The 27,144-nt window shown below is 43.3% G+C and overlaps 1 protein-coding gene across 1 annotated transcript in view; it reads right to left on the minus strand.

The window, feature by feature from the left end:
- Positions 1 to 7,962: 7,962 nt before the first annotated feature.
- The window catches only part of mrpl1 (mitochondrial ribosomal protein L1), a 30,914-nt gene continuing 11,732 nt past the window's right edge, over positions 7,963 to 27,144 (minus strand). Inside the window, exons 4-9 of the mRNA XM_055640309.1 lie at positions 24,654 to 24,737; positions 21,813 to 21,884; positions 18,928 to 19,039; positions 17,954 to 18,054; positions 9,283 to 9,364; positions 7,963 to 8,169 (exon numbers count right to left, since the gene is read on the minus strand). Coding sequence (XP_055496284.1) covers positions 8,048 to 8,169; positions 9,283 to 9,364; positions 17,954 to 18,054; positions 18,928 to 19,039; positions 21,813 to 21,884; positions 24,654 to 24,737 — 573 coding nt within the window. The 3' untranslated portion in view covers positions 7,963 to 8,047. The remainder of the gene's footprint in view (positions 8,170 to 9,282; positions 9,365 to 17,953; positions 18,055 to 18,927; positions 19,040 to 21,812; positions 21,885 to 24,653; positions 24,738 to 27,144) is intronic.

Raw genomic sequence — 27,144 nt, forward strand, 5'->3', positions numbered from 1 at the left:
GAACAGGCGGAGACAATGGGTCTTCCGGGACAATCAGGTTTGTGGATTTTAGGGAGAAGGTAAAATCGGGCTGTGCGGGGCTGGGGAACGATGAGGTTGGAGGCTCGGTCGGGTAGGGCATTGGAGTGGATGAAGTTGGTGATGGTGCTGGAGATGGTGGCCTGGTGCTCGTCAGTGGGGTCATGGGGTCATGGTCCAGGGGTAAGTAGGAGGAGGTGTCCGATAGTTGGCGCGTGGCCTCAGCTTTGTAGAGATCGGCGCGCCAGACTACCACGGCACCTCCCTTGTCAGCGGGTTTGATAACCAAATCTGGGTTGTTGCGGAGTGAGTCGATGGCAGAACGTTCATGTGGTGAGAGATTGGAGTGAGACAGGGGAGTGGAGAAGTTGAGGCGGTTGATGTCGCGACGGCAGTTATTGATAAAAAGTTCTAAAGCCGGAAATTGGCCACGAGGGGGGTTCCACGAGGAGGGGGTGCGTTGGAGACGGGAAAAGGGGTCATCAGTGGGGGGCGAGGACTCCTTCCCATGGAAGAAAGCTGTGAGGCGGAGGCGACGGTAGAAGCGCTCCAAGTCGTGGTGGGCGCGGAATTCATTGAGGTGGGGACGGAGGGGGACAAAGGTAAGACCTCTGTTGAGGACGGACCGTTCGGTGTTGGAGAGGGGGAGGTCGGGGGGGATGGTGAACACTCGACAGGGATGGGGGTTGGGCCGGAGGGAGGCAGGGGGGACGAGGCGATGTGTGGTGGGTGGGGGGTGGTGGGGGTGGTGGGGGGGGGGGTGGGGGGGTGAGAGGGCTGTGGTGTGGGTGGGGGGAAGAGCAGGGGCCAAACAGTTAGAGGGGGTGGGGGGAGGAGACTTACAGTTAGAGGGGGTGGGGGGGAGGAGACTCAGTCGAACTGCCACTTAGGTGAGACAAGGCTGGGTCGACTGGCACTAGGACCCAGTGGAGTCAAACCCAGGAGAGTGGGAGTTAGCAGCGTGAGGGCTTCAGGCCCAGTGGAGAGTCCAGGCTCCAGGTAAGGCGACGGCTGTGGGTTGTTGGGGGGAGGTGGAGTGGCGCGGGTCAGCGGACCCGATGGTGAGAGTCCAGTGGCGCGGGTCAGCGGACCTGATGTTCGGAGTCGATGGGCAGTTGAGTCGGGGTCCGCGGGCGATGTGTGGGAGGTCCCGGTGGGCGGATGGTCGGCGGGGCGGCAAGGCTCGGCCAGCCCGGGAAGGCGACGAGATGAGCGGGGTGCGGTGCAGCGGCCATGCTGGGAAAGCCCCGGTCCCGCGGCGATGCCCGGTAGGTCGGGGTCGGGTCCGGCGGCGATGCCCGGTAGGTCGGGTCCGGCGGCGTTATTGGGGAGGCCCGGTGAGGCGGCGGCGTAGGGTAGGCCCGGTGCGGCGATGAGGCTAGGTTGTCCCAGAGAGCGGCGAGGGTCGGAGGAATCGGCGGGGGGAAGAAAGTCCGAGTTACCGTAGCGGCGAGGCTGGGCGTCATTGGTGGGCAGGTGAGGGTCGGCGGCGGCATCAACGTGGAGGTCGGTGAAGGCGGCGTCCTGGTGAGTGTTGAAGGCGCTCCTCGTGGCCAAGATGGCGTCGCGGGACTCGGGCAGGCGATGCAGGGCAGAGTTGGGGCCCGGAGTCTGCGGGTGTTGCGGGGCGTCGGGAGCGGCCTGGAGGCGGGATAATTTGAGGTCCTTGGTGGAGTTCAGATGGGCCAGGAATTGTTGATTGAAGAGGTGGATCTTCCGGCGGATAAAAGTCCAGGGTGACAGACAAGTTTCCTCCAGAGCAAGTTGAATTTGTCACTTACACCAATTCCAAGTTTAATATACATTGAAAGATATAGGACACTTGTGGCAAATGAGCAAGAATATCAGCCAGTGATTACTCAGTTACAAGAGCAATCATTTATTTCCATGATGACCTTAGAAAATGGAAAACATGTTACTGTTTCCCCACATTCACTAAAGGGAAATATTAAACTCAGCATCCTGGCCAAAATTACATATATAATAGTCAAAGAAATATCCTCAAGTCATTATTACATGTGGGAATTTGTTATATGCACCTTCAGGTATTGTGATTTGCTGACATTTTTTTTCTTCCAGTGCTGCAGAGCACTTACTGTCCAAGGTCACACATGAAGTGTAAGTAAAGGGCCTGTCCCACTTGGCCATTTTCATGGCGACTGCTGGCGTCATATCAGTGTCACCAAAAGATTTAAAAATTGTAGGTATGAATGCACATTTAAAAATCCAGCGGCGACAAAAAAATGTTGCGACACTTGAAAAAACACCGCGCGCCGTACGTCATCACGCCGCGTCAACGCGCATCACGCCACAAATTTTCGGTGACCTGATACGTCAGTCAATGATGCCGGCAGTCGCCGAAAAAATCACCAAGTGAGACAGGCTCTTAACATGATTAATTGGAGGGTGCTTGTTAACTATAGAGATACACCACACCAAGAATCAATCCTGTTCAGAAAGGGAAACAGATAATCTGGGGAGAGTTAGCACCATTCAGATGGACATTCATAAGGATATTCGGGTGTCCCTTCTTAACCAAAAATTGTGATTTTGAATTAAAAAGAAAAAAACTCAAGAGCTTACGTGTGGACTTATAAAATCTGGAATTAATGACGGCTGCGTTAGACCTCGAGAATTTATGGTCTTCCGTATTTAAACTGAACAATCGTTACCACAACAACCAATAGTTTATTACTTTGGAACAAAAGACCATGACTGATCTGTCCGGAGCCCCAGTTGTTTACCCATTTTGAGAGGAAGCAGCTAGTTCAATTGCCTGCCCTCGTATTTACTTTAGTTACTGGTGATTTCCAGCAATACATTCTAAAGAAACAGTAATTGGTGACCTGTTCACATAAGGTGTTGCTTTCATTACTTTCCATTAACGGATAATTCTTTAACATTTTTAGAACATCGTAGAACATGCCCAGAAATTGTGCATACAGCTCACGACCAGAAACATGCTGTAGACATAATCCCAGAGGAGCTGATATGACAGTGGTGTAGGACAATAGGTGCTGGAGTAGGCCATTTGGCCCTTCGAGCCAGCACCACCAATTCAATGTGATCATGGCTGATCATCCACAATCAGCACCCCGTTCCTGCCTTCTCCCCATATCCCCTGACTCCGTTATCTTTAAGAGCCCTATCAAGCTCTCTCTTGAAAGCATCCAGAGAACCTGCCTCCACCGACCTCCGAGGCAGAGAGTTCCAACTCTCTGTGTGAAACCCTAACCATTTGTACCAGCCTTCCATGTGGGAGCTTGTCAAAGGCCTTACTGAAGTGCATGTAAACCACGAACTACACTACCTTTATCAATGCATTTTGCTACCTCTGAAAATTTAAATCATATTGGTCAGAACAGTTCTTCACCCTAATAAACGCCTATATTTGATTAATTCCTGCCTTTACCATTTATCAGAATTTTTACCAATAGCCTTCTGCCCACTGACATTACCCACAGTCATCTGGCTTTTATTTGCCACCATTCAGAACAGAAATTATACATTTGCTATTCTCCAGTCATCTGGCATGTCTTCTGTGGCCAGCAAAGATTCACAAATCCCCTTTAAAGCTTTTTACAACAGGCCTTATAAATCACTGCAGTGGTCCAGGTAAAAGCCAGCCCAGTTGCATGCAGAAAAGTGAAGCGCAGAAGCAGCCAAGGATAAAAACTCTTCGAACCAAATCACAATCCGTTTTAGAATAGGTATGAAAGTAACAGCATTAGGCTGTTTTTTTTCTGCACTGAATAATGCAAAACAAGATGGATAATGGTCAAATGGATTTAGGGACTTAATCCTTGTTATTTATTGAAAATGTCAGATCCTCAACAACAGCTAGTATGTGTGGCCTGTCCCCAAAACATCACTGGTACTATCTGTGAGTAATGTAGAGTAATGCAGACTTGTATCTATCCTAGTATGAAAACAAATACCAACACGATGTCAGGTAAAATCATTAAAAGGTATTCAAAGTAATCTAACATGGCTCAAATAACGTGGCAATATGGAAACACAGACACAAGACTGCAGTTGTTGGAACCTGCAGCATTAAAAAAAAAACTGCTGTTGGAACTCAGAAGGTTGAGTGGCATCTGTGGAGGGGAAAGGAATTGTCAATGTTTCGGCTCAAAACACTGCATCATGAAAATTGCCACAATCCGCAACAAAGGACATATTCCATCCAGCCAACCATCATTTCATCACATTAGGAATGGCATATTCCACTAAATAGCGCTTATCAATGCTCACTTGTGATCTCTTAAAGCACTTTGCTCCAGACCTTATTACCACCTTGATCCAAAAATGATTAAAGCAGTTTGCTGAGATCACCAATCCTTTGCACCATGTACTGTGTGACCAAGAGTAACACAAAGGTCCTAAACTTGTAAGAACGGACTACTTGGCTCTTCAAGTCTGCTCCACCATTCAATGAGATGATGGTTGCTCTGCCGTTTAAGGGGAAAACCTTTCAACATTGGGAGCCATAGCTGGCACAAAGGAAGAGGCCAGTGATCAGTCTCTTTAAGAAATTGCTGAACTGGAGCAGTGCTTTCAGAGAAGTACACTACAGGACTCTTCAAAAAATAGTCTAAATATATTTTTGAAAGTTAATCAATTTTGGATCAAGGTGGTAATTTGTTGCGGATTGTGGCAATTTTCATGATGCAGTGTTTTGAGCCGAAACATTGACAATTTACTCCCTCAATTCTCCAAAATACTAGAAAAAATGTTCAACAATAGACTAGACATATTTGTAGAAAAGCATAAACTAATCACTGAAAGTCAATATGGATTCAGATCAAACAGATCAACATCACTTGCAATAATAGAATCAATTGAAGATATCACAAACGCTATTGACAATAAACTATATGCAACTGGGATATTTATTGATATAAAGAAAGCATTTGATACGATCAATCTTGATATTTTATTTAAAAAATTAGAAAGGTATGGCATCAGAGGTCTAGTACTGGATTGGATAAAAAGCTATTTAAGTAGGCAACAGTTTGTGAAACTGGGCAGCTACAGTTCTACATGTTTGGACATTGCTTGTGGTGTTCCCCAGGGGTCAGTGTTGGATCCAAAACTATTCATCATGTATATAAACGACATTTGTAATGTGTCCAATGCCTTGAGGCTGGTCTTGTTTGCAGACGACACAAATATTTTTTTTGTTCTGGGGAGAATTTAAAACAACTACTGGACAAAATAACAAAAGAAATGGGCAAACTGAAAACATGGTTTGACAGGAACAAAATATCATTAAACTTGAGAAAAACCAAAATAATGTTATTTGGTAATTGCAGAACAAATACACAAGCAAATATAAAGATAAATGGGGTTGAAATTGAACGGGTTCATGAAAATAAATTTCTTGGGGTTATAATGGATGATAGAATCAGCTGGAAATTACACATTAAACATGTACAATCCAAACTGTCAAAAAGCATTTCTGTATTACACAAAGTTAAGCAGGTTCTGGATCACAAATCACTCCGCATTCTCTACTGTTCACTAATCTTACCCTATTTAAATGACTGTGCAGAAGTCTGGGGCAATAACTATAAAAGTTCGCTGCATTCATTAACTATTCTGCAAAAAAGAGCAATACATATTATTCACAATGTCAGGTATCTGGGTCACACTAATTCATTATTCTTACAGTCAAAATTATTAAAATTAGAAGATTTGGTTGCATTTAAAACAGCACAGATAATGTTTAGGGCCAAAAATAAAAACTTACCTGGAAATATACAAAAATTATTCAATGAGCGAGTGGGGGGTTATAATTTAAGAAGAATATTTAATTTTAAGGTACAAAGAGTCCGCACGACCAGAAAAACGTTTTGTATTTCGGTCTGTGGAGTAGGATTGTGGAACAGTTTGAATGTGGAGTTAAAGCAATGTCCAAACAGTTCAAAATGACACACAAAAAACTTGTTTTCACAAGGTACAGGGATGAAGGGGATGGTTGACAAACAGGGGTTAATGTTATTTATTATTTTATTTATTATTCATTTATGTTTTTTGGTTACTTCTAACATATTACAGGTGAACAACCTTTTATCCGAAAGCCTTGGGACCAGACACTTGTCGGATTTCGGACATTTTCGGATTTCCGAATGGAAGATTTTTAGCGTAGATTAGGTAGGTAGCGCGGGCGGCTTGAAAAGTCTGGAGCGACTGCCTCCTCCCCGGAGACCGGGAGAATCATTGCATAAATGTTAGTCAGTTATTATGGATGATTTTATGTGGTGGTTGGTGGAGTAGGGGTGAAGGGGAAAACGGGTCCCCTACCTAGCGAGACCTCGCGGAGCTGGGGGCTCCGTCCGGGCCGCGGGCGGCGCCGGTTGGAGCTCCGACCCCGGATCTATGCGCGCGGCTCCAAATCCAGCGACGCTTCGCGAATGTTGGGTCGGCGGCCACAGCGCTCCGGAGCTTGCCGCACGGCGACCCGGTAAGGCATTGCCCGCTCCCCGCTGGTGTCCCAGCGCTGCGACGCCGCCGACTCCCAACATTCGCGGAGCTGGGGCGTCCGGCCGCGGGCCGCGCTGAATTTGGAGCGCCTCGCACCCAGGGGTAGAGTTGCCGGGGTCGGAGCTACAACCGGCGCCGCCCGCAGCCCCACCAGCCATAGCGCTGCGGAGTTTACTGCACGGCGACCCGGTAAGGCATTGACCGCTCCCCGCCTCTTCGACCAGGTAGGGGACTAAGAATTAAAGTTTACCCCTTCACCCCTCCTTCACATAAAAGCCCTCCAAACTAACTGACTAACATTTAAGCAATGATTTACAGATGTTTAAGCATCTCCCGGTCTCCGGGGAGGAGGCAGCCGCTACAGTAGTACAGACCTGGGTTGACCGTGGGTCGTTTCGGGTCAAGTTTGGCGCAAAACGCGAGCTTTGGTGCGCAGATGACATCTGGAAAAAATGGCCGGTTTTCGGAGTTTTTCGGTTTCCGGAACACCGGATAAAAGGTTGTGCACCTGTACTTGTATGTGTATATCAGTTGTATGTATATATATGTCTGTATGCATCTCTAAAAATTGTCTGGGGTATTATTATGATTAATTGATTAATTATTAAATATGGAAGAAGGGTTTAGGGAGAATGGGTGAGATTAAATAAGTTATTCTTCTTCTCACTCCTTTTCGAGCTTGTAAAGAAAAAGTGTTGGACATTTAAATTTTGCTTTATGCTTTTCATTGCTTTGCAAATATTGCCTGGAATGTCCAATTGTTTGACTATTTCGATTTTGTTGTTGTTATTTATTCCTATTTATGTCTTTACTTGTTCGGAACAAATAAAAAAAAAAATAAATAAAAAAAATGTGTTTGTAAATATTTTAGAGTAGTATTCCAAAGAAGTATATACATATATTTTTGATAATATTCATGTTCCATTACATTCAATGCAAAATTTTAACCCTGCAGAATCCTAATATTTAGACCACAAGACATTTGAGCAGCATTAGGTCATTTAGCCGTTTGAATCCACTCCACCATTTGATCATGGCAGATCTATTTTTTCCCCTCAACCCCATTCTCCTGCCCTCTGTCTGTACCTTTGGTGCCCGTACTAATCAAGAGCCTATCAATTGCTGTCGGTGGCAATGAATTCCACAGATACACCACCCTCTGGCTAAAGAAATTCCTCATCTCCATTCTAAAAGGTTACATCCTTTTATTCAGAGGATGTGCCCTCTGGTCCTAGACTCTAACACTACTGGGAACATCCTCTCCAGATCTACTCTCTCCAGGCTATCTTTACCACCTTTTGAAAGAGAATCCGATCCATTGAGCAAACTGGGAAGGATTAGTTCCATGGAACAGAAAGTAGGCTTTTAAAATAAATATTAAGATGCATATACTCGAGTTCAGCTCCTACAACTACTGTGAAAGCAGTTAATGACCTAATAAACTCAACATAACTGATGTAACATTTAAAAGATTTATTGCATAACATGTCATATCAAAGCAAAACAATATTTAACAGTCCATCTGTACATAAAATATCAATAATTAACCATTGTGCTCCTGATTCTCTTCATTGTCTTCTGTTATTTGAGGCAAGAAAGGCTCTGCTTTAAACAACAAGGACTCGCTGGTTGCACTGCAAATAATGGCTCTTCTAACAAATGGACCTAAGGAAAAGGAAACAATTGAAATTAGCCAGAATTTATATTAAAACAGATAGCAAATTCTAAACTATTAATTTGAGTCATTGAAAATATGTTTTTTTTTGTTTTATTGATATTTGATCTCAAAATAAGAAATAGAATCTAAAATAGCCAGATATAATACAGATTAATTGACATTTATTATAGATTTGATCATTCCTTCTAATCTGGGAATTTACAAATCATTTCAAAAATTGTCAAATTTTGCCTTAATAAATATCTTTGTATTCAGAATAAAGGAAAAAAACAAAAACGCTGGAATAACTCAGCAGGTCAGCTAGCATCTCTGGAGAACATGGATGGGCAATGTGTCGATTGGGACCCTTCTTCAGAATAAAAGATGTAAACATATCTGCTTTTTTTAATATATAGAGGCCCTTTCACAATGAAGTGCAGTTACTCTACTTTGAGGTGGTATACAGCTGAACTCTAACAAATACACATTGAGTGGGGATTGCTGCACAAGTAATGAATCTGAAAGTTGGATAGAAAGTGCTGGAGTAACTGAGTGGGTCAGGCAGCATCTCCGGAGAACATGGATTGTGACGTTTCTGGTCAGGACGCGTATTTAGACCGATTGAAGGGCGGGGGAGGGAGTGGGGTAATAAAGCTTGGAGAGAGGAGGGGCAGGACCAAGTGTGATATGCAGAGACAGGCGAGGGGGGGTGATAAGCAGATGGTTGGAACAAAGCCCAAAGATTAAAACAGAAAGTGTGAGACAAAACAATTGAAGAGTTATGAATTGTGAAGCCAGAGGAAAGAATGTAGGAGGGGGAGTGGGATGGAAGAAATATCAGGTGCGGCCCTAGGGAGTGGGAGAGGTTGCAGGGGTGACCTAAAATTGGAGAACTCAAATGTTCATACCGTTGGGCTATAAGCTACCCAAGGGGAATACAAAATGCTGTTCCTACAGTTTGGGTGTGGCCTCATTCTGGCAATAGAGGAGGCCCAGGACAGAAAGATCAGTGTGGAAATCGAAAGAGTAGTTATAGTAGTTAACAATCGGGAGATCCACGAGTCTTTTCATCTCTGGCCTTTGTTCCAACCGTGCCTATCTAAACTTATATCTTTACTCACCAAAACTCACTGGTCTTTGGGTACAAACATCCTTGATGATTTCTGCAACATTAGCTGTAATGTGTTCTTTTGGCATGTCCAGCTGAAACACAATTGAACAGCTAATAAGCATGCGACCAATGGGACCATCATCATGAATAAAATAAGAGCCATAAGGGACTAAATTAAATTTATAGTTCTTCATCCCACAAATGTTGAACTTATTGATTGTTTATCATTCAGATTTTCATTCCATTCTCCAGTCTTCTACTCATCCAGCAGTTCTTTTTTTAAACCCTGCTTCTCCCTATTACATTGCCTTTATAGCTACAGTTTAAATAAGCTCTTTCTCTCTCTGATGGAAGTACAGCAACTCTACAATTCAGTGGCATGTCGATGAACTCTATTTTGTCCAAGTCCAATACTCATAGTCTTATGTTCAGCAAAGATTGCAACAGCAATTATTGTGAAAGCTAGTCAATTTTGCCCTCTGGTTTGAGATAATAAAATGGACTATTATCAATCCTCTGCCATTCGAGCAAACTCACCACAGACATGCAAACCAGGATCCACGCTGCCCCCAACTACAGAGCCTTGATTTTTGCATTAAATCAAACTGTGCAAATGTGCGCACAACATTGAAAATTTATGCTTTTATGAAAATAAAAATGTCTGAACTGGAGATGAGAACACTTTAATACTTGTGAAATCTAAAATCTGGCTCGAACGCTGTCTGAGTTAACAACTGTCTTTTTTCTCAACAACCCGTCTCTGTAAAACTGCATTAAAAGTAATGCTGTTCAATTTTTTTAATAGAAACATAGAAATTAGGTGCAGGAGTAGGCCATTCGGGCCTTCGAGCCTGCACCGCCATTCAATATGATCATGACTGATCATCCAACTCAGTATCCCGTACCTGCCTTCTCTCCATACCTTCTCTCCATCCCTGATCCCCTTAGCCACAAGGGCCACATCTAACTCCCTCTTAAATATAGCCAATGAACTGGCCTCAACTACCCTCTGTGGCAGAGAGTTCCAGAGATTCACCACTCTCTGTGTGAAAAAAGTTCTTCTCATCTCGGTTTTAAAGGATTTCCCCTTTATCCTAAGCTGTGACCCCTTGTCCTGGACTTCCCTAACATCGGGAACAATCTTCCTGCAACTAGCCTGTCCAACCCCTTAAGAATTTTGTAAGTTTCTATAAGATCCCCTCTCAATCTTCTAAATTCTAGAGAGTATAAACCAAGTCTATACAGTCTTTCTTCATAAGACAGTCCTGACATCCCAGGAATCAGTCTGGTGAACCGTCTCTGCACTCCCTCTATTGCAATAATGTCCTTCCTCAGATTTGGAGACCAAAACTGTACGCAATACTCCAGGTGTGGTCTCACCAAGACCCTGTACAACTGCAGTAGAACCTCTCTGCTCCTATACTCAAATCATTTTGCAATGAAAGCTAACATACCATTCGCTTTCTTTACTGCCTGCTGCACCTGCATGCCTACCTTCAATGACTGGTGTACCATGACACCCAGGTAAAATAAAGTATTTTAATTAAGACAGAAGCATTTTGCAACAAAGTCATCCCTAAATCACAAATATTATATCTTCAGAAATGATGAATCCCCTGATTAGGCCCACTATTTGACACCATATCAACCTGATCACATTTAATGTTGTAATGTTTGATTTTAATTTCGTTCATATGCATCTGGACTTGGTCGATGATAGTTGAATGATTCAGGTGAGCAAAATCTCAAGTTAGTTCCCATGTCCAAAGTGAGTCATCCAGATCAACTGTACCTATACTAATTAGTGTCAACATGTCGGATGTAGAGAAAGCAGATTTAAAAAAAACAGGTGGAATCTGGATCTCTAATAACCACTGACACTTCCTGGAAATACGAGTGAGGTCATCAAGTAATATTATGTGCTCAATGGCAACAGCTCTCACTACAAAAATGAGATGACAATTTCAAACCATACCCAAGGAGTGATTGGGAGAAAACTTAATGAATATCAACAGGTGATAGAATCTCTATATAACTAAAAGTCTTCCGTTGTTTGTGCCCACGATGTGTCTCTGTGTCAATCCGGTTAATTCCTATCTTCTTCCAAACGCTAGGCCACAGCCTTCCCATTTTTACACATCCTACTTACATTTTCCCCGTGGTGGCGATAAACATCTTACCGTCGCATTTCCACCTATATTTACGAAGTTACAGCATTTAAAAAATACCTAAAACAAAGTTTTTAAAAGGAAAATCTTTCAACCCACTTCCAAAGCGATGTCACAAAGCCCCGCAAGGAGGGGTGGGTGGGCAGCAGCTTCGAGTGATGTCAGGGAGAGGGCCGCATTTAAATAGGGATGTTGTAAAGAAGGTCATGTCAAAGGGCGTGACACATGGAGTCGCTCAAGACTTCTGCAGTACTACACACGCAACACGTACATTCTTACCTGGGAAAAAACACCAACATCACTGCTGCTCAAGGACAGAGAGAAGATACAAATGTTTTTTGTGACCGACTTGCGAAAGAGCAGCGTGCCGGCGGATTGAGGGCAACTCCCGGCCCACGACCGCATTGGGCTGGAGGGTGACTGAGCGCTCTGAACTCGAGCAGCAAGGGACACTCAGACACCCGGTGTAAGACGCAGAAGGAGTGGATCCCTCGGGGCAGCCCCCACTATCCCCCCCGGGGTCAGTGCTGTCCGTCAGCTGCAGCAGCGGATAGTCTGGTCCCTCCGCCCACCCAGGGTCACTGACCGCACTGCACTGGCACCAGACCCCGACCCCCATATGTCGTGATTCAACCCCCTGACCCCCACCCCCACACGGGGCGATTCACCCACCCCTGGACCCCCACATTGTGGAGCAGACCCAACGGGTCTGCACTTAGTCTAGTGCATCTTAAAATTATGCCCATCATATAACTCCTAAAGGATTTGTGATAATGTTGAAGAAATATTTCACTGAACAAAGAATCTTAGCACAAAACTGCAATATAGATTTGGATCAATTTTGATGTGGCTTGAAATTTGATGCTTGCTAATGGATGCTTCAAAGGAGTGTGAAGTAAATGGTGTTTGGAAAACTTATAAAATTAACATTTAATCTAAATTATTATAAAATTCATAAATAGGCACATATATGTTGACTAAATAAATTATATGAATTGAATCTGAATCCACCGTTAAATATGCTGTGAAATTATAATATATCAATCTTGCACTAAAATCTATCAGTGTGAATTACAATAATAATATAATCTTTTACAGGCAAAGAAAGTTCACAAACAACATCCACATCCTTGTTGTGGGGCAGGAGAACTCCCCTATCCTTTGTGAGCATGCCTTTAATGCCTTTGAGAACTGAGGAGCTGATAACCAGAAATGAAAATAAGCTGCAGTACTTAAACCTACCACTATCAGTGCCACTGGTGAAGTATTCTAGCATCCAAACAATTTAAACAGCACACCACCACTATTTTTCCTGCAATTATTCTGAAACATATCTTCAATATTATCTGTCAATTGTTTGGGTCACATGTTATGAAAGTTCTTTAGGTGGTAAAGGCATATTTCCAATAGGGTGATTTTTCTGTGCTTTACGGAAAATTGAAAACAAAAGTAAAATATATACACAATGACAGAAAGAACTATAGCCAAATAACATCAAAAATCAATGTCCTTTCCATTTTGTCAAGCTTCTGTGACTTCAATGTCAATTCGTCAAGGCTATGAAGAACCAAATACACCTCCCAATTAAACACAGTTGTTATTTTCAATGCTAGATGAAGCACGTGTCAAGACTCATGGGCCAATATTACCCCGCTGCACAAAAAGGGAGCAAGGCAGAATAATGGGAACTATAGGCCAGTTAGTCAGACTTCAGTGGTTGGGAAGATTTTAGAGTCCATTATGAAGGATGATGTTAGGGAGTACAGAGGTTCACGATAAAAAGGCCAAAGTCAGCATTACTTTGTCATAAGGTCATAAGGAATAGGAGTAGAAAAAGGCCATTCGGCCCATCAAGTCGACTCCGCCTATCAATCATGGCTGATCGATCTTTCCCTCCTAACCCCATTTTCCTGCCTTTTCCCCATAATAACGTATGAATCAAGAATCTATCTATCTCTGCCTTAAAAATATCCACTGACTTACCTCTACAGCTTTCTGTGGCAAAGAATTCCACAGATTCACTATCCTCTGACTAAAGAAATTTCTCCTCATCTCCTTCCTAAGAGAACTTCCTGTAATTCTGAGGCTATGACCTCTAGTTCTAGACTCTCCCACTTTGTGGAGGCCTTGCTTGACAAATTTGCTGGAATTCTTTGTAAATAGCAGGACAGACAAAGGAGGGTCAATAAATGTTGTTTGCTTAGAATTTCAGAAAGCCTTTGATAAGGTGCCACATGTTAGGCTGCTTAGGAAGAGGAGAGCCCACGGTTTCAAAGGGTAGACACTAGACACAAAGAGTGGCAATAAAGGGTGCTTTGATTGGTTGACTGCCAGTGACTAGTGCAGTTCCGCAAGGGTCGATGCTGAGGCCACTACTCTTCACATTGTATATTAATGTTTTGGACGAAGGGATTGAAAGCTTTGTGGCAAAGTTTGCAGATGATATGGAAATAGGTGGAGGGGCAAGTAGTGTAGAGAAAGCAGGGACTCTGAAGAAGGAACTGGACAGGTTGGGAGAATGGGCAGAGAAGTTGCAGATGGAATATAGTGGAGCAAAGTGTGGAGACATGGATTTTGATAGTAGGAGTAAAGGCATAAACTATTTTCTAAATGGGGTTTGAATCCAGAAATCAGAGGTGCAAAGGGACTTGGGAGTACTGGTACAGGATTTCCAAAAAGTTAATCTGCAAGTCAAATTGGTAGTAAAGAAAGCAAACTCAATGCTAGCATTTATTTCAAGAGGGTTTGTATACCAAAACAGGGATGTAATGTTGAGGCTCTAATAAGGTGCTGGTCAGGCTGCATTTGGAATAATGTGAGTAATTTTGGGCATCATATCTGAGGAAAGATGTGCTGGTTCTGGACAGGGTCCAGTGGAGGTTTACAAGAATTATCCCAGGAATGAGTAGGTTAACCTATGATGAGTGTTTGTCAGCACTGGGCCTGTACTCGCTGGAGCTCAGAAGAATGAGAGGGAGGGGGCTCATTGAAACATACAGAATAGTGAAAGGCTTGGATAGAGTGGATGTGGAGAATCTATGACTAGAGGTCAAAGCCTCAAAATTAAAAGATGTTCTTTTACAAAGATGAGCAGAAATTTCTTTAGTCAGAGGGTGGCGAATCTGTGGAATTCTTTGCCACAGAAGGCTGTGGAGGCCATGTCAGTGAATATTTTTAAGGCAGAGATAGATAGATTCTTGATTAGTACAGGTATCAGAGGTTATGGGAAGAAGACAGGAGAATGGGATTAGGAGGGGGAGATCGATCAGCCATGATTGAATGGTGGAGTAGACTTGATGGGCTGACTGGACAATTTCTACTCCTATTCCTTATGACTCTTTTGAGATGTTTATTTTCCACATACATTCTCTCTTTGTGATACCTTCAAAAAATAATTGCACATGCATTTCCCCAAACCACATTATTCTTGGACTAAGCTAAACCTTCCGAGTAATTAATCCCTATTCAAATAACATATCGATGACACTATGAGTGTTGAACTTCATAAAATGAAATCAGAATATGTCATCTATTATCGATTTTACGTAATAATTTGTCACAATGTCAACTCTGTGTATTAAAATAATGTTGCACCTTCGCGGTGCTGACCATAACGTTATCCCAAAGATAGATGACTATTAATTAATTGAGCTCAAATCCTTTATGTTAATTCTCATTGCAGTACTTCAATTCACCATAACGCAGTGATAATAATACTAAGATTAAGATGACTACTGCAGTGTCAAAGCCATCTTTAGTTTTTTGTTGCGTGTTTTCCAGTCAAAAAGACCATACACCATCGCAACAGGGACAGAGTCCCTCTAGTCCGCAACTTTCGCCCCATCAGCCGTCGCATACAGCACATAATCCTCTGGCATTTCACCACCCAGAATGGGATCCCACCACTACCCACATCTTCCCACATCTTCCCATCTCTTCCCCTTTCCACAGAGCCGATTTCCTTCCGCAGCTTCCTGGTTAGCTCATCCCTTCCCATCCAAACCACCCCCTCCCCTGGTACTTTCATTTGTAACCACAGGAGATGCAATACTTGTCCCTATACCTAATGTTAAGCAACTTTTGAAATCATTTTCATGAATAAGAATCATTAATGTATTGCTGTTATCCAAGTATTCTATTACATTTTCTTCTCATTCCACATAATCAATCCTCAAGTTATGAAATTATTCATCCCCACAAGACAGCTCACCCAACACAAACTCATAAGTTTGGAGACTATTAATGAAACAATTATCAGTGCTCACAATCTAATGATACACCCACCTTAAACATATGAACACATTACTCCTTACTTTACACAACTGGTATATTTCAAATCAAAATCCGACGATGGGTCTATCTAAAATGTTTGCTTTATATGCACTTTTAACCTGTATATCATATGTGCACATATAAAACCTAATCATTAAACATTTAATTAGCAAACACTTAGCAGGTCATGTAACATCTGAGCATAAGGAATTAATTTCACAAGGGGTCACAAACCTGAAATGTTAATCTTTTCTCTTTCAACAGTTCTTGCCTGACCTGCTGAGGCTTTCCAACGCTTACTGTTTTTAATTTCAGATTATCAGCATCTGCTGCTTTCTTGATTCCCGTTAAGTTATCGGGTTCTGTAGACATGCAGGACAATTAGGATTATGGAAGATAAACACAAAAAGCTGGTCTAACTCAGCGGGTCAGGCAAGAACTCTAGAAAAAAGGAATAGGTGACATTTCAGATCAAGACCCTTCTTCAGACTGAGTCAGGGGAGAGGGAACCGAGAGATACACATCTCTACATAAACTAACTTGTATCTCTGTCTGCTTAAACTAACTTGGAGAAAGAAACTGCAGATGAGACAATATGCTGGGGTAACTCAGGACAGGTAGCATTGCTGGAGAGATGGAATGGGTGACGTTTTTGGGTCGAGACAGAAGAAGGGTCTAGATCTGAAACGTCACCCATTCCTTCTAAACTCTTGTATCTCCATCTGCTTAAACTGACTTGTATCTTCCTCTTTCCCAGTTCTGATGGAGGGTTGCAAACCTGAAATGTTGACTGTTTCTCTTTCCATGGATCCTGCCTGAGATGTTGAGTTTTTTCCCCCCAGCATTTTTTGTTTTTATTTCATATTTTCAGCATCTGCAGTTTATTAAAAAATATATATTTATTGTTAAATTCAATACCACATCTCTTCCAGGAATGTTAACCTTGAAGTTATCCTCTGGTTTCTGGATGGATTTTCACCTGTGCTTTTGTTTTGTTCAACCACAATGGTTTCCTTCCCTTGTAGTCTTCAACTATGTGGTGGCCAAGACTTGCGTCCACAACCACACACTTTACCTTTGATAATGGCTTATCATTAGCAACATATTACACAAATGATGAAGCTTCACGTGCTGGTAACCACCATCATTAAGCTATTCCTTATTAGGAATACTTTCTGATCTACACATCTCTGCCACACCTTATTAAACCAATTTGTATCTTTTTCCCCGTTCTTATAAGGGGTCATAGAACCAAAACTGACTATTTATCTTTCCACAGCTATTGCCTAACCTGCTGAATGTTTTCAGTCTTATCCAGTTTTTATTACACAATTCATATTAGCGCCACAAATAATGTTTTAAAGGCTCCGACTATAACAGCCAGAAAAATCATTTCGAAAGGATGTTAGTTCTTCCAAAAGGTTATAAGCCAGAATATCTGCCAAACATTAAAACAATAATCTTTAAATCATCATCACATCAATCATCTCTGTAATTTGTCCTGAAGCTGCCAGTTGCTTTTGAAATAATGGCTCAATGAAATAGTAAAATAAATAGCACAGATCAATTTGTAACTTACTCAGGTCTGATTACGACATGTAATTATATAATTGCCAGCATTATAGCAATAAATGAACATTAACCAAATCCCATTCACAATTGTTGCTTGAACAAATCTATGACGACCTCTACATGTGGGGTTTGGATGGCATTAATGCTGATATCATCAGCTCATGGGATACGAGCCACGTGCCCTGCCATGAGTGCCAATGAACAATAAATGGCATGGATTTAGACTTGAGATACAGCATGGAAACAGACCCTTCGACCCACCGAGACCGTGCTGACAAGCAATTAGCACTATCCGACATACTAGAGACAATTTACAATTTTTACCAAAGCCAATTAATCTACAAACTTGTATGTCTTTGGAGTGTGAGAGGAAAACGGAGCACCTGGAGGAATCCCATGCGGTCACAGGAAGAAAGTACAAACGGCACCCATCATCAGATTAAACCCGAGTATCTGCCGCTGTCAGGCAGCAACTCTACCACTGCATCGCCCCATTTCCACCACAGAGTTAGTCTGCCTAACAGGGTCAGATGTTCTATTGCTTCAAAGGACACCGAGCACCAGGTATTGCAGTTGCAACATAGAAGTACAGTATGTGACAGGCAGACATCGTCAGATAATCAGACTTCAATTTCAAGTGAAGGGTGTAAAATAAGTAAAATAACTCACCGTTCCCACTTTGGATAGAACAAAACAATCACGCTCCACCTGATATTCATGGCCAGTTTGAAATACTTTTATCATTTCAGGAATATTGTGTCCTACAGAGCCTGGATACAAAATTACAGAAAATGCGAATAAGTATACTGAGCTTGCTGCATTTAATTATAACATGTTTTATTTAAATTCCAACAGCAAAAACCTGCTGCAATATTTTTAAATGAGAACAAATAAGTTAGTACATCCAGGAGATTGAATATCAGTAAATTTCTGATAAAAGATTTTTCCCCCCATACTAAAATAGCACTTCTGCCTCAAATTCCAAGTACATTACCATAAATTGTTTTGCCTTTAACATTAGTTATGCACAAGGATTCCTTTAAATGTTTGAAATTGCATACCACTGCAGATTCAGTAGACTGGAGGGATGTAGATTACAATGCCCTGAACTATCAGTGTTGGAACCATTATAAAATTATATACATAAATTTAGTTAGAAGAGCATAGCATGAACATGCTAAATATGAAAATCAGTTTTGGAGAATGAAGTCAAAATAAAAATCTGAATTCAAGTATATTGATAAGTTTTTGAATACAAAATTAGTACGCTGATCAATATATCACAACAAATGCTGCATCTTAAAAGCAGGTGCATCACAATCAAATCAATGGTTTTGGTTGTTAGTTTCACATTTTCAAATAACATCAAAGCAAACCCCAAAACAGTGAATGACCATTTCCTTTTACACTAGAGTTTGGTTCTAATTATCAGGAAGAAAGCTTGGAGCTGGTTTCAACTATAATAGGAAGTGTGGTTTAGCCATTTGAGTAAGAATCATTTAGCAATCTTCTTGGGGCTTTGTTAGTTTCTGAAGGGAAGTATCACAAAGGGTAATTTTATATTAACTCTCCAGTGGACTTGTATATTCTCACATTTTCATTCCTGATACACGAGCATATGAATGTAGTCATTATTTTGTTACCCCGTTTGTTCTTGGGAAATTTTTTCCTTAGCTTGTTTTTGAGAGGCACTAGTTTGGATACCATATCAGGAGTAGAGACATAGAAATCCCCTTGAACTTCTTCATCCAAGATCTGAAAATAAGAAAAAGAAAGGATTCAGTGATGAAAAAAAGGTACTCAAAGCAGGAAAAGTTACATATCTGCTTACAATGTGTCCCCATTCAACGTGCTTGTTTTGTTAGCTATTTGTATCACAACATCCTATGTAATCTTCAGTTTCATCTTAAAATAATTTTCAACTATTGGGATGTATAGTTTTAAAACATCTGTGAAAACCCAAACGTCATTAAAGGATCCTATAAAATTTGACTGTAATAATTTCACAAAACAGCAAAAGGAAAGTTGTGAAGGAAATAAGATGAAATATTTCTAGTTGATGTAAATTACTGATAAAATTATTTAACTTTGCCTTGGTATAGGTGTGCCGAGAATTCCCAATACTGCGGGATTTAGAAGTTTAGAGCTAAAATCTTCACCAATTAATTTGAGAGAAAAAAAATCAAACTCCAAAACAGGAGGAAACATATGGAATAATATTGTCAATTGATGAAATTGTGGAAAGATTCTAAAACCATCATTTGTTACTCATGTATACCAATATCAACACAATGTGCACAAGCAGCTGACTGGATAGCATGCCCATGCCACAAAAAAACCTTTTCACTGTACCATTTATACGTGAATATAAACTAAACTAAAAAAACAAATTTAAATCAATACTTAGTTTCTTCCCAAAATCTAGTTAAGAATGAATATATCTAATGTTCAGTTCCCTTATATAAAACCTTCGCACTCTTTTAGCTTGTTGACCATATTACTCCTCAGTCACGTCCCTCCTCCCATTTGTCAAAGGAGAAAGCAGTATAAACTATGTTTCCTCGTCTCAAAAGTTTATAATTTCTTCAGAAAAACAAGACTTGAATGTAGATTTATATTCTTTTCGGCAAATAAACCCTTATTGCAAAGACCAATTGACGAGAAACTAGTGCATGTCATGTATCATTGAATGAAGAATGATACATTCTTAATATCCTTGCAAAATAATTTTCAATCTGCAGGCTACTAATCCACGACTCATCCCAGGCAGCATTCCCAATCGTCCCGTTCCTTCGCTCTTCATTTCTCTGTTCTCCTGTAAATTGCATTTCTCCCTCATATGCTCATCACTGCCTCCCCACTGTGAAAGATTCCTGTTGTCTTTGGAACCAGACCATCCATAAGAAATTCAGACAGTCATGGAGAGAATGTGCAAACTCCACATGGAGAAGATCAGAGATCGGCATCATAGTGGAGTTGGAGTCTGGAGTTGTGAACTAACAGAACCATCTCCTGGGTCATGATGCCAGTCCTTAAAGAAGAACTGGTTAATCACAATCAACATTTGCTAGCGGAAGATTGTGTTTGACCATCTGGTTAAATTTTCTAAGGTCGTACAATGAAGGCCAAAGATGCAATGAGCAGACCACATATGATGGAGTCCATCTAGCCCAAGGATTTTAACAAGCTTGACAAAGTACTCCCTGTGGAAGCAATAATATGGAAAATAAAAATGTTTGAATACATATTGTATTTCTACTTCACTTTTGTAGATCAAAAAGGCATTTCGAAAATGGATGATAATAACGGGGCAAGAGCAGGGGGAACTTAAAACAATATCAATAAAGATAAAGTACCAGGCAAACTACTGAGATGAATAGCTGATAAATCCACTGGCCTGATAACCTATATCCTAGGATTGCTGCAGAAATAGTGGATATTCCGGTCAAGATCTTCCAAAACTCTACACTGGAAAGGTCCCAATGGATTGGGGAACTGCAAAGGCAGCACTATTTTTTAAGAAAGGATGGGGGTTAAGAGTAATCAATCAACTATATTTTATTGAGGAAAAGAGCATTGAACAAATTCTAATTTCCAACTGCTGATGCTTGAAACAAACTACAATTTCAATTAACTGCAATTCATATCTCCATTTATTAGGACAGCCACAGAATAAAAATAAATAAAAAGGAGTTAAGCATGACAACCAGTTGTGATGATATATCAAATCTTCTAAAGGCAAGCTGCAGAATGAATTCAGAGGGATTCAGAAGGAAACTGCAATTATGTATACAATTAACTGCAGTTTCAGGTTGAGTTTTGGGGAAGAGTAACTGATATCTGGGACATCGCACAAATTCACCTCTCCAGAAAAGCAGAGACCTGCAATAACTATCGATCTTAACTCCCAAATCCAAAGGTCCCCTAAGTAATGGACCCACAATTAAAAGGGAAAGACGATAATGCCATTGTCAGGGGTGAGGAGTGTGAACAACTGCTCAAAGAATGCAGAGGCATGTGCACTGGGGAAAGACAGCCCCTCTCAATCGTCACATGTGGGAAATCAGTCAGCACATATCTGAAGTACTCTTCAAAAGTAAAAGTTATTTTTCAAAAGAGTACTCACCCACATGACAGAGGAACAACAAATCATGTTTGAGAGTCATGCTGGGAATACTCGGTCGTAGATGAAGCTAGTTCTCTTCCACTTAATATTCCACAAAACCTATTTCTCTCCAAAACTGTTGCTCTCCTGGCATTGACTGATTTGCACCAAGCGAATTTTAAGGAGACACAACCTGCAAAGAAGGCCCTAATGGTCCCTAAACAGTGATAGCTCTAGAGACAGTTTTTTTGTGCTGTGCTCCAAAGTCTATGTTATAACTGGGATGGTTCTCAATCATGTCATTCTAAAAACAAAATCACTACATTTAGCAAGCTTCATTCATATTTCAGTATGATAAGAATATTTTTAATGATGCATTCATTTTAAGTTGTGAAAAATGAATACAAATTTGTTATTACATACTTTCTGAATGAGCTCCGTTCCTCCCACGACATCTGCTCCATGCTGCTGAGCAACAGTAACTTCTTCTGGATTCTGCAGGAATAACAGTATTTCAGATACAATATTACCACCATGGAAGAGATTTTATACATCCTGGTAAATTCAGCATGGCATGCAGCATTTGCAGAAACAGAATTAAAGGGCCTGTCCCACTTGGGCGACCTAATCCACGAGTTCTGGCGAGTTTGCCTTCGACTCATACTCGCAATATGGTCGACACGAGGTCTATCTAACTCTCCTTCATGCTCGAGAGTAGTCCCCGTGCACTCGAGGCCTCAGCTAGGTCGTTGAAAAATGCCTGCGAGTAAAAATAGGTCGCCATGGAAAAAATCGATACTTTTTCCACTCGTAGGTTTAGTCGTAGTAGGTCGGCATGTTAGTCATAGGTAATCAAAGGTAATCGAAGGGAGGTCGAAGGGAGGCCTAAAGAGGTCGTCTTCACTCTCCACTATTCGGTGTCCAATTTTCCCGAAGTTAGTACAGGTGCACAACCTTTTATCCGAAGTTCCAAATAACGAAAACCTCCGAATAGTGACATTTTTTCAGTCCTTGAAGAAAGGTCCTTGAAAACGTTCACCGAGGGCGGCCCACAGAGGTGACAGCGGAACCTCCGGTCGGTCCTCGAAGAAAGGGGAACCAAATCCCCATTCATAAAAGAGAAGGTGAGGGTATATTGCGCGGGAGATACACAGTGTATCGTGAGTCTTGCATGGGAACGTTTTAACTCAGCGGGCAGGCAGCAGCAAATTGTCGCTCCCTTAAGTTTCACCCCACCTACACCCCTCTGCTTCCAGGCCATATGTGTGACCCCTTCCCTCCCCTCTCCAGCTCCCCGCCCATTGCACCGACGCGGGGGTTTTGCACTGTCTTCACGTCGGCGATGCCAGCAGGTCAGTGCCAATCACCGGAGACGTCAGGACAAACGGGACACCGGCCCCCAGGCCCACTGCAAGCACGGAGATCCCAGAGACCCACAGCCAGCAGCAGCCCAGCCCCGTTCGAATTCCAGAGGAACACGCTCCCCGTAGGGACCGAAGCTGATGGTGTGCAAGGTGCGTCTTGGTCTTGAGGTTGCGGATGAGGGGGCGCAGCTCGGGCTGCGACGTCTCCGGCCACCCCCTGTACAGGAGCTGAGACTGGGAACTGTGGAGTTGTTTGCATTTGCAGAGGGAGGGGGCAAGGGCGGTACAGTTCCCAGTCTCAGCTCCAGTCCAGAGGGGTGACCGGAGACGTCAGGACCAACGGGACACCGACTGCAAGCACGGAGATCCCAGAGACTCACAGCCAGCAGCAACTCTAGCCCAGCCCCGCTCCAACTCCAGAGGAACCCGGGTTGCGGATGAGGGGGCGCAGCTCGGGATGTGGGCGAAGTGCCACTTGTCGCTGTAGCGGCCCATCGGGGAGCGGGTTCCTGTTGGTCCTGACGTCTCCGGCCATCCCCCTGGACAGGAGCTGAGAGACGTCAGGACCACCAGAAGCCGCTCCCCGATGCACCGCTACAGCGACAAGTGGCAGTTTGCCCACAGCCCGAGCTGCGCCCCCTCATCGGGACACCGACCCCCAGGCCCACTGCAAGCACGGAGATCCCAGAGACTCACAGCCAGCATTAACTCTAGCCCAGCCCCGCTCCAACTCCAGAGGAACCCGGGTTGCGGATGAGGGGGCGCAGCTCGGGCTGTGGGCGAACTGCCACTTGTCGCCATAGCGGCCCATCGGGCAGCGGATTCCTCTGGAGTTGGAGGGACAGGGAGACACAGAGGCTTTTGAGAATGGTGGGCTATCACTTCCAAAGTTCTGCCCACACAGTCAGTACACCTCTCCTACACTTGTCTCCCGCACTAAGATTATCTCGCAGAGAATGATCCCAGCCTAACCCTCCCTATTCTCTCCTATTCTGCAAACAAAAACTACATTGAAGACTCAAACTCGCGATCGAGTAACTGCCGGGATCGAGGCGCAAACTCGCGACCTTGCGGATATGAGCCGAGCACTCTACCACTGAGCCAGCCGTTAAAATCTACGCTAAAAATCTTCCATTCCAAAAGCCGAAAAATTCTGAATTACGAAAAGTGTCTGGTCCCAAGGCTTTCGGATAAAAGGTTGTGCACCTGTAGTAGCTAGTCGAAGCTAGTCTTCAACATAGTCGAAGGAGGTCTTCTACATAGTCGAAGGAGGTGTTCAACATGACATTGTTTCAAACTCTCCTAAACTCTTCTAACTCGCCAATTAGGTTGCCGATGTGGGACAGCCCCTTGACTTTCATCTTGCATGCAATTTGATAGCATCTTTGACCCGAAACATGAACTCCGCTTCGCTTTCCACTGATGCTGCCTGATCTGCTGAGTGTTTCCAGCATTTTCTACGTTTCTTTCAGATCTACAATATCTGCATGTCTTTCAAAAAATATCTTCAGTACATTCTAATTGGGAGACACTATCCTCGGGGTTATCCTATACCTGAACAACAAAATCAAAAGCAGAACAAGCATAATAAAAGTTCCATATTTTTAATGGGGTAACTAGTCAACTTGCAGCTTCATGGCAGTCAACAAAAGATATTATGCATAAACAAAAGATAGATCAAAACTGAAATGTTCATTTTTCCATTTTGGCAGTCTCCCTTCTCGCATTTATCATAGAATTTCAGAACACCAGTCAATACACACATCATTTGTGTTCGTGCAGTGTTAGAGTGTTATCCAGATTTGCACAATATCTATGGGGAAACTCAAGAATTTGCATCATTCTTGATTACAAAGTACTTCCAAACCTAATCAAAATTAAACTGCTGTACAATTCTTACCTCCGTGAACACAACCACGCTGTTGAACTGTGTCCTAAAATTGTACGGCAACTGTAATATTCTGATAAATGGATCCACTTTTTTCTGGAAAGCAAGAAAATACTTGTCATGAATGAAGTATCACAAAGTGGAATTAACATTTCTATCCAAGTTGTTTAATAAGGATGGTGGTGGGGTATTATTTTGTGTCACTATCATAACCCGCCTGCCCAAGTTTCTAATATTAAGGAGCTAAAGTAGCAAGCTTCTAATATTAAACAGGTTAAGTAGCTGCCATAAATAAATATTCCAAAGAATAACTTAATAAGAGGTGCTCCACAATCCATTTTCACCCCTTCATGCAGCACCATCGAGAGCATCCTTACCAACTGTATCACAGTATGGTATGGCAACTGCTCTGTCTCCGACTGGAAGGTCTTGCAGAGGGTGGTGAAAATTGCCCAACGCATCACCGGTTCCTCGCTCCCCTCCATTGAGTCTGTCCAAAGCAAGCGTTGTCTGCGGAGGGTGCTCAGCATCGCCAAGGACTGCTCTCACCCCAACCATGGACTGTTTACCCTCCTACCATCCGGGAGGCGCTACAGGTCTCTCCGTTGCTGGACCAGCAGGTCCAGGAACAGCTTCTTCCTGGCGGCTGTCACTCTACTCAACAACGTACCTCGGTGACAGCCAATCACCCCCCCCCCCCGGACACTCCTCCCACAGGAAAAACACTATGTCTGTATAAATGCTAATGTAAATATTTATTCAAATCATATGCTATGTCACTCTTCCACGAAGATGCTAAATGCATTTCGTTGTCTCTGTGCTGTACACTGACAATGACAATTAAAGTTGAATCTGAATCTGAATCAATAGATAAATAGATAGATAGATAGCCTTTTATTGTCATTCAGACTTAGTCTGAACGAAATTGCAGCAGTCATACATATAATACAATACAATAAAACAACTATAAACACACATTAACATCCACCACAGTGAGTCCACCCAGCATCTCCTCACTGTGATGGAGGCAAAAGTCTTAGGTCTGCAGTCTCTTCCCTCCTCTTCTCCCTCTGCGCTGGGGCGATACCCCCCCTCCGGGCGATGTTAAGAACAGTCCCGCGGCTCAAACACCACGGCCCGGGGTGGTTGAAGCTGCCGCCCACCAGTCCTGCAGAAACAGCTGCTGGCCCGCGGCCGAACCCCGGACTCAGGCCACCGCCGCCAGAACACCGTCCCAGTCACCCTCACGTGAGTACTGTGCCGTCTTCAGCCTCGGGCTGGGCCGCCCCGACTTGGGCGCCGAACCTCCCCCGGACTGGGCCGCCCGACTTGGGCGTCGCTTCTGCCCCGGACCGGGCCGCCCCGACATGGGCGCTGAACCTCCCCTGGACCGGGCCGCCCCAGCATGGGCGCCGAACCTCTCCCGGACCAGGCCACCCCGACTTGGGCGTCGCTTTCTCCCCCGGACCGGGCCGCCCCGACTTGGGCGTCGCTTCTCCCCCCGGACCGGGCCGCCCCGACTTGGGCGCCGAACCTCCCTCGGGCTGCCAGCGCCGCACCTTCCCGAGCTCGGCCGCTCCGACGGGAGCCTCGTTCCACCCTCGGGCTGGCCGTCCTCACGGGAGCGTCCCAGCCTCTTCCAGCCCTGAGCCGGACCACCCTCACGGGAGCGAGCTCAGAGCGAGTCCTGACGGTGCTCTGCCTCCGGAGCCTCGAGGTCGTCAGCTCCATTAGGCCTCAGCGCAGACGGAGGCAGAGAAGGGGAATACGACAAAAAGGTCGTATTCCCCCGCAGGGAGAGACTGCAAACCCCGTTTCAACCCCCCCCCCCCCCCCAAAACACAAGCTAAAACCAAAAAACTAAACTAACCAAACAAAATAAACAACATAAAAAACACAAAGACAACGGGACCGCCGGTAAGCCGCTGCAGCCAGAGCCGCGCCGCCACTCCGAATGGAACCTTTCAACAATTAATCCTCATACTCCTTTTAATGGAGAATTAAGCAATGAGGAAAGAAAGTTGAAAGAGGATTTAATTATAAATCATATATTTCGTAAGTACAAAAAACACATCCCTGAACCAATTTCATGCAATTGCACAATAAAGATTGCAGTTATTCACCAATTGGTCTCACTCACCTTATGAACAAAGAAATGCATGGGCACAAAATGTCAATTGGAGGTGGATGCAAATTCAGTTTGCTATACAGTTATGTTAAGACTAGCATTTTATGGCTGACAATAATTTACTGGAAAATTAGAAACATTTCAAAATTCGGATCCCCAGTTGATATTTGCCACACCAGGGACCCAGCTTTTGTGCTCACCTGGTACCATTTCTGATTCTCCCTGAAAACCCACCTGTTGTTTTTCTGATACTCGTCTCAAAACTTATAAGTTTCATGGGGGGGGGGGGGGGGGAATGCCAATAAAGTGTTGGAATAATTATGAGGGCATACAGTAATCCATAAAATCTGACAGTCCAGCATCAAAGCCTTAACA

The sequence above is a fragment of the Leucoraja erinacea genome, chromosome 1, assembly GCF_028641065.1.
Source record: "Leucoraja erinacea ecotype New England chromosome 1, Leri_hhj_1, whole genome shotgun sequence".
Taxonomy (NCBI): Eukaryota; Metazoa; Chordata; class Chondrichthyes; order Rajiformes; family Rajidae; genus Leucoraja; species Leucoraja erinaceus.